This window comes from Bison bison, unplaced genomic scaffold (genome assembly GCF_000754665.1).
Source record: "Bison bison bison isolate TAMUID 2011002044 unplaced genomic scaffold, Bison_UMD1.0 scf7180017864304, whole genome shotgun sequence".
NCBI lineage: Eukaryota > Metazoa > Chordata > Mammalia > Artiodactyla > Bovidae > Bison > Bison bison.
This window is the reverse complement of record NW_011494876.1, coordinates 16,096,253-16,104,194: the sequence shown is the minus strand read 5'-3', so window position 1 is coordinate 16,104,194 and position 7,942 is coordinate 16,096,253. Positions and strand designations below refer to the sequence as shown.

Sequence of the window (7,942 nt, the reverse complement as noted above, 5' to 3'; positions counted from 1 at the left end):
CACTCCCTGCTCAGCCACGATTGCTCAGGAGCGCGTCCACACCCTAAAGGCAAGGCGCTTAACCAATCATTGCAGCCGCGTGGGGCATCACGGGAACTCCGGGGCTATAAAAGACCTGGTTGCTATTTTATACCCCTCTAGTCACTCATCCTTTAAGTTAGTAGGGTGGGGCTAGGTGCGCGTGCGCGGTTTTGATACTCCGCCCCAAACTGCCAACTCTTCGCGCAAGCGAGGTAGACGCGCCTTGCTTAGGTTTACGCGTGCGCACTAGAGGACCTGGGCCCGGAAGACCAGACGCTTGCGCAGTGGGGACAACAGTGACAGTCCCCCGGGTGAGGCGCCGGCCAGTCATGGCGGAACCTTGGTCTGGGCAGTCCTTGCAGGCTCTACCGGCCACGGTGCTGGGCGCGGTGGGCGCCCTCGGCAGCGAGTTCCTTCGGGAGTGGGAGGCGCAAGACATGCGCGTGACTCTCTTCAAGCTGCTGCTGTTTTGGTTGGTGTTAAGTCTCCTGAGCATCCAGCTGGCGTGGGGGTTCTACGGGAGTACGGTGACCGGGCTGTATCACCGCCCAGGTGAGACTCCCCACCAGCTTCCGTGGGCCGGCCACACCCCCTCCGCCATAGAGTGTACCTTTGGGCTCTCCCGAATCCCCCCCAGATTACCACTGATCCCTTGAGAACCTCATCACAACTTAATGCTGTACCCCTGACCCATGTCAACATTCATTTCACACCGAAAACCCCACCAGTCCACCCATAACGTATAAATTCCTTTGAACCCCCCATCAGACAGTACCACTAGTCCCTTAGGGCTTCCACTACTCTGTCCAGCAAACAGTACCTCTGACCCGGGCTGATAACTGCTCGGATACCCACCCCCAGCCTGTTGCATTTCTGGATGTGTTCCTGCCCCCAGGTCTGGGCGGCCAGAACGGATCCACACCTGATGGCTCCACGCATTTCCCTTCCTGGTGAGTAAATCTATTCTGATTTCTACTCCATGCGCTTAGTAGGCAGAAGCCACTCCTGAGCTGAGGACAGGGAAAGGGAGTTCTCAAGGTAGTCCACCAGCTTAGTGGCATTCGCAGCACATTCCAGGGCCTGCAATAGACCTCAGGCTTCATGACACTGATGTCTTTATAGCCATCCATAACCTGTTCAGTAACCTGTGGGGCAGATGGTATTATTGTCACAATTTCAGAGATGAAGTGGCAAGTCTGTAGGATTCCACTCCACTGTAAGCCCCTCAGTTGGAAAGGCAGGACCCTCTGTCCTTAGTGCCCCGACTGGCCTCCTCAGGATCAGCTCCTCATGTGTAAAACATGAAGTCACTAGTTAGAGCATTCATTCAGGTGATCTCTGAGCTCCTACCGCATGGCAGGGTCCCCACTGGGTCCAGAGAAGAACAACCCAGGCCCTGCTCAGAGGGGGAGCTAGAGATTTAAAGGAAGGGCGGGCAGCAGTGCAGAGGTGAGGGCTGTCAGAGCAGGTGTCTTCCAAGTCAGACACCTAAACAGAGAGCAAAGGCAAGGCGGTGTACCAAGCAAAGAGAATGGACAGAACAACGCCCGGAGGCAAGAACAAGGGTGACATATTGGAAGGATAGACAAGGCTGTGACGTCTGAGGTCAAACATGAAGGCGTGGAGGGACTTGAAACACCCTATCCAATAGAGAGGGCACAAGGCCAGTTAGGAGGCCTGCCAATGCACAGGTTTCTGTCCCTGGCAACTCGTGAAGGATGGGAGCACCATGCACAAAGTGGAGAAGCAGGAGGAAGAATAAGCCTGCAGGTGAAAGGTGGGACTCCTTCCCACCACAGTGAGGGCTGTGGAAGTTCAGCAGAGAGATCTAGGTTATAGTGTGGCCGTACTGAGCCCAGCTCAGCCCCCATAAGTAGACTGTTGTACTGTCCATGGAATAACTCCTCTTCTCTTCTGTCATTTTCAGGGAAACAGCAGCAAATGAACCTCTCAAAACCCACAGAGAATAAGGGAAGCCAGCAGAGGGGTCTCCACGGGTATCACCGGGTCTCCTGGCTCCCACACTGAGTCCTGTTGCTGCCCAGACCCCAGGGACGATGGCAGAAGGGATGGGTTTGGGGGCAGGGTGTACCCCAGTGTTTGCAGGGCTGGGCCTCCACTGCCCTTGGCCTTGCCTTCAGCAGCCCCAGGCATTGGGCCAGTAAAGAATTTGCCTCTACCCTGATCTGGGTGCCTTAAGGAGAGAAGACCTCCTCCTCCTTTCAGGGGTCAGCTCAGAAGCTTCTGCGGTTGGGGAGGCCAACAGTCCATTTTCTGTCTTGGCTTCTTCCTGTTCTTCCTCCCATCCCCCGGGATGTGATCCTGTAGAGATTTGTCCCTGAGAGGAATCCTGAGGTTGATCACCTCTGAGGTTTTTCAGGCAGGTCTGTTTTCCCCTGAACCTTGAGGTTGCTGTATTTCTTTGCTTTTGCTTTGCTGGCAGGGAGCCAGGGAATCCTGGCCTGGACACAGCCTTATATTCTGTGGCTACTTAGCTGTCCATTTAGTATAAGACAGGGGGCAGCTGGCACCCTCCAGACATGGAGGCACCAAACACCCACCTCCTTTGACCTCTCCAGGTGGGAGTCGGGCTGTGTAAGTTCTTTTCCCAAGCATCATACTCATCCACCTAATCCCTCCCGGAAGGAAGCTGGGTACCTGAAAGAGGGTGAGTCTCAGGGGTGACTTCCCACCCCCACTGCCCAAGTGCCCATGGGGTTATGCATCTGTGCCCTGCCAGTCACAGGGACAAACTAAGCAGCTAGTGCAGAGCAACCCCATTGTGCCCTGCAGCCTCCCCACTTCCCATCTTTACCCGGGACCAGAGGAGCTTCATCCTGCCCGTATGCTAAGCAGCCCTGCAACTTCCACAGTGGGCCACACGAGCTCCAGATGAGCAGTGTGGGCCTGGACCAGCCTCCCTCCCGGATGGTCGTACGTCTGCCTGCTTCTGCTGGACTAGCAGCTATCTCAGTGTCCCACTGCCTGCTTCCTCTCTGGTAAATGTCACATTGCCATCTGGCAGCCTAGGCCATCTTTGGAGTGTGCACTGGAGTAGGGCTGTGCTGAGCTCGTGCATGAGGACTGGTGGTGGGATGATGGTTCTGCAGCCCCAGGCCCGCCTACTGACAACAAACACCACACTCACAGTCGGTCTCACGTTTCACCCCAGGCTCAACTGAGGATGTGGCTTATTAAACCTGGAAGTGCATCAAGTGTGTGGTTATTCAGACAGGACGGAGTGCGCATGCACAGCAGAAACTGGGGAGGGAACACCCTGGGGGCCGCTGCCCCTGAGCACCCAGACTTGCAGAGGTGGAGAGGGCATACCAGCTTCCTACCAGCAGTGATGGTGTCCTATAGGGGCACCCCTTTAGTTCTTATAGAGCTGCTTGTCTCAAGGGGAACCCACTCTGAGCCTCGGCCAGGCAGGCCAGCATTAGACTGGCACCCCCAGGAAGTCTATGGACAGAGAACAATGAAGCTAGAGACTCTGGAGAACAAGAAGGAAGCTCACTTATTTATTTATTTTTTAGTAGTCTGTGGAGTCCAATAATAAGTCCCAGGGGTGAAGGTCAGCTCAGGATAAGGCAAGCCGGGGAGGAGGCCCAGCCTGTCCACAGCAGCCCTGGGACTCAGAACAGCTGGTGAGCCTAGCCTGGCGTGGCTGACTACTGGGCAGCAGACTGGGCCAACTGGAGAATGTGAAAGAGTGGATCCATGCCCACCTCAGCCATCCCCAAGTTTACACATGGGCCCTGCAGCCCTCCTGGGCCAACCCTCTATAAGTCGGGAATCACACCCCTGCCCGGAGAAAGCCAATGGCTTGCCTTCATGGCCAGTGAACTAGAGGAGGTAGCTGGCACTGCAGTGTGAGAAACCGTGGTGAGGTAGGTTGGGCAGGCTTTCTCTCCCCTTGAAGTGAGCCTTTTGGAAGGATGAGATACCAGAATCAATCTTCTCCAGCAGGCAAGAGAGGGGTCAATGGCACGTGGGCTGGTCCATCATTCAGAAATGCGCTCTTGAAGATACAGTGGAAACGGGATGAGGCAGCAACGGGTGGTGTGTCCCCGCTCACCCAGACAAGAACCAGCATCCACCTAGCCACCCACCTTGGGTGTGTTTCTGCCTTAGCTTCCTGACTAACCCCTGGTAGAATGCCCTTCAGTGTGAGGCTCCTGGAGGGAAAGGCCCCGTCCCCCACTCATCCTCACTTAAGGATGTAGTAGTTTGTGGACACAAAGGGCATCTTGCTGACCACGGCTGGCTGCTGCTTCCGCCGCACCTCTACCAGCAGTGGGGTGCCTGGCCGACTGTATTCATAGGGCACATAACCCATTGCCACATTCTTTTTCAGGCAGGGTGAGGGGCAGCCACTGGTCACAGCACCTGTCCGGACAGAGGCCGTGTGTCAATACCCCCCTGCCAGCCCAGGGCCCCCGCCCTCCTAGGGGAGGGACAAGGCTCTCCAGCCTCCCTGGTCCACCTACCGATCACAGTACCCTCTGGACTCAGGATGGGACTCTGTGCCCGTACGGGAGCCCCGTCACACATTAACCCCACACGCCTCCGCTGTGCCTTGCTCTTCAGCTGGGGAACAATGACCGAGGCTCCTGGGAAGTCCATAGCAGCTCGGCGGCGCTTCCCTGGAGCGTAACACAATAGATTTAAACCATCGTCCATCAGACCTCTGACCACAGAAGGTCCCAGCAACAAGGACCCCAAGTAACATCCCTCCAGGGCTTCCCAGGTGGCACAGTGGTAAAGAAACCACCTGCCAGTGCAGGAGACGCGGGTTTGATCCCAGGGTTGGGAAGATGCCCTGGAATAGGAAATGGCAACCCACTCCAGTATTCTTGCCTGTAAAATTCCATGGACAGAGGAGCCTGGCAGGCTACAGTCCTTAGGGTCGCAAAGAGTCGGACACAACTGAGCATGCCCGCCTGTACAACATCCATCCAGCATCAAGGCCCCTTCATTCAGGCCCCCCCTGCACCTGATTCCTTTCCTTCCCCTGCAGTGCAGTTAGTCACCCACCTCCTGCCCCTGGTCTTGAAGGCTCACCTGCCCACCTCACTTCTGTTGAGAGTCCTCAGCCTCTACTGGGCAAAGCCACTGTGGCACCTTCAGAGAATGAAGGCTCAGGGAGGCTGTGTCCCTTGCTCTAGGCTACACAGCCTTGGAAGCAGTCCTGGGCTGGTCTCAGTGAGGGTCCCTCCAGCCTTCAGGATCCCCTCCCTGAGTGCTAGCCCAGCTCACCGAGTGTCCAGCTCAGGCTGCCTTCCACCGGTGTGGTGTGCTCATCAATGTCGTTCCCATACAAGCAGAGGCCTGCCTCCAGGCGCAGGCTGTCCCGGGCTGCCAGTCCTGCCAGCTTCACCTCAGGGTTTTTCAACAGAGCTGCTGCCAGGTGGACGGCTTCCGCTGCCGGCACTGAGATCTGCAAGGGACACCAGACAGAGCAGGTGGGCAGCTGGCCCCAGAGTCCAGTGCCCGGCACCACCCCATGCCCGCTTCTTGACAAACCTCCACACCGTCCTCTCCTGTGTAGCCACAGCGGGTCACACGGCAGCCAGACACGCCAAACACCTCCATCACAGCGCTGGTCATGAAGGGCAGTTTCCGCAGATCATCAGCCACGCCAGCCTGTAGCACCTGGGCTGCAGTGGGACCTGGGTCCAGGGAGCCAGTAACCAAGTGTCCGGGTCCCAGTGCCCCCAGGGAGCTGGATCACAGCCCTCCGGGATAAGAACAAGCCCCGAGCAAGCCCCACCCTGTAGATGGAAGGAGATGTTCCTGCCCACAGAGCCTCATGGCAGGTATAAGGAGGGCATGATACCAAACACAGAATTAGGTTCCAACACCCTCACCTTCCCCCAGCATGGCCTTCATGCCAAGCCGTAGAGGAAACCTGGAAGGCAGAAGTCAACTGCAAGCCCAGCCTGGCCCACTTACCTTGCAGGGCTAGCAGAGCATTATCCATCACCTCCAGGGCCACATCACTGCCCTTGTTCTGAAGCTCCCTAACCTTGTCCTGAAAGGAAAGAAATATCCCATTAGCTCCGGGATCCCTTTCCCTGAGCACCTGCTGTGGGCCAGGTGCCACAGAGCTCAGCACAGTGGGCTCTCGTCTTCCAAGGTCATATAACTGCTAAATGGTAGGGATGACTCTAGCCCTGGTTTGCAAGCTCTAACACCAGGTTCCAGCCCTCCATCTTCACCAGAGGATGCTCACTTAGGGGCCAGGATCAGCTTCACCTCCCTACTTGCCCCCCACTTCTTCAACACTGGAGTGCCCACTGGCCTGCTTTCTTTCACACAGTCACTGTCTGAACCCCTTATCCATTCCAGGTCTGTCCTGGACAAGGATGCAACTCTGTGAATTAGGAGGACAGGGTACCTAGAACACAACAAGAGGGGCTTACCTGCATGAGGGTCAGGTCCTTCTCCCTGCAACCAGCATTGGACACCACATACAGGTGTCCCTCGGAGGCGCTGGTCACAATCAAGTCATCTAAGATGCCTCCAGCCTCGTTGGTAAACAGCGACAGTGTTCCCTAACATCAAAGTGGAGCATCATTGCCTCCAGCTCCAAGAGGCCAAGGCGAAGTGTGAGGCAGACCACCCCTGCCCCACCCCGCCACCAGACACTCATAAAGCCTCATGTGCAGGGCTGAAATGGTGGTGCAGGGAGCAAGCTGGGTCAGCCCAGGCCCCATAGGTACTCCATCCCCCAGGAATACAGGTCCTGAGAAACTATGTCTGCTCCAGCTCTGTGCCCCCAGGCCTGAAGCCAGGACTCAGATGGGTTTGCTGGCTCATATCTAAGGATGCTCACTGAGCAGAAATAAAAGAGGGGCCCCACCTGGTTTGGCTTCAGCTCTGCAATATCTCCAACCACTAGACTCTCCATCAGCTTCACCCGGTCACAGCCAAATATCTTGGTCTGGGAAAGAGATCAAAAAGCGTCAGGTCACTGCAGTAGCTAGTCTGGAAGGCAATGGACAAGGAAGCATCTTCCCTCCCCCGAGGGCCCGGGTCCAACTCAGCCAAAGTGCCTGACTAGTCTTTTTGTTCTGCAAGAGGCAGAAGCCCCCCTTTAACTCCCCCACATCCGCCAATTCAAGAGATGCGCTGAGAGAAGTTAGGGAACTTGAAAGGGCCTGGCACCCTCCTAAAATACCCCTTCTTCCAAACCAACATCCAGAATGGTGGATGACAATGAGTGGTAGCCCCAGCAACCCCCGGGACGTTGAGGTACCCCTAAGTGGGAGCAGGCTGGAAAGATGAAATGGGGAGATGAGCAGGAGACCCTCTAAACTGGTCTGGCCGTAGTCCATTATTACACCGTCGAGACCTCGAACTCTTCTGAGAGGGCTGCCCTGGGTATCCAGCTCCCAGCAAAGGCCAGGGGTTGCACAGCTGTGGATGGCAAGGACGCTAGGCTTGGCAGTCGGCGCCCTCCCCCAGCTCACCTGCAGCATGTGGGACACGTCAAAGAGCGAGCAGTGCTGCCGTGTATGCAGGTGTGAATTCACGTGGCTATCCCGGTACTGCACGGGCAGGCTCCAGCCCGCGAACGCCACCATCTTCCCGCCATGGGCCAGGTGGAAGTCATAGAGCGGTGTCCTGTGGAGCACGTCCTGCGGGCGGCCAGGCTCAGTGCCACCAAGGCCCCAGACCCCAGCCCTCTCCCCTCCCCCACCCTCCAAGATTGGCAACACAACCCAGCAGCCTCCGGCCCACCTGCGCACAACTGAGCGAACGGCATGGGGCCGAGGCCAGAGCTTGCAGACGCGAGCTCAGACGGGATACCATGCTCCTAGCCTGCTGCATGTTTGCCTACAACTGGTACAGCCGACGCACAGAGGCCACCACTCTGCCAGGCACGCTGGGAGATGTAGTCCGGGCCCTGCTTAAA

At 56.8% G+C, this 7,942-nt stretch overlaps 2 protein-coding genes across 2 annotated transcripts; one reads left to right on the top strand and one right to left on the bottom strand.

The window, feature by feature from the left end:
- The first annotated feature begins 152 nt into the window (after positions 1 to 152).
- On the top strand, positions 153 to 3,232 carry TCTA (T-cell leukemia translocation altered). Its single transcript, XM_010851862.1, has 3 exons — positions 153 to 573; positions 917 to 971; positions 1,949 to 3,232. Exons 1-3 carry the CDS (start codon positions 351 to 353, stop codon positions 1,989 to 1,991), a joined length of 321 nt encoding a protein of 106 aa, XP_010850164.1. The 5' UTR covers positions 153 to 350; the 3' UTR covers positions 1,992 to 3,232.
- Positions 3,233 to 3,526: 294 nt separating this feature from the next.
- AMT (aminomethyltransferase) lies at positions 3,527 to 7,892 on the bottom strand. Its single transcript, XM_010851860.1, has 9 exons — positions 7,768 to 7,892; positions 7,497 to 7,664; positions 6,887 to 6,967; positions 6,447 to 6,578; positions 5,977 to 6,055; positions 5,548 to 5,693; positions 5,281 to 5,461; positions 4,512 to 4,667; positions 3,527 to 4,410 (listed from the first exon to the last, which is right to left on the bottom strand). The coding sequence occupies exons 1-9, from the start codon at positions 7,855 to 7,857 to the stop codon at positions 4,232 to 4,234; spliced, it is 1,212 nt and encodes a 403-aa protein (XP_010850162.1). The 5' UTR covers positions 7,858 to 7,892; the 3' UTR covers positions 3,527 to 4,231.
- Positions 7,893 to 7,942: the final 50 nt, after the last annotated feature.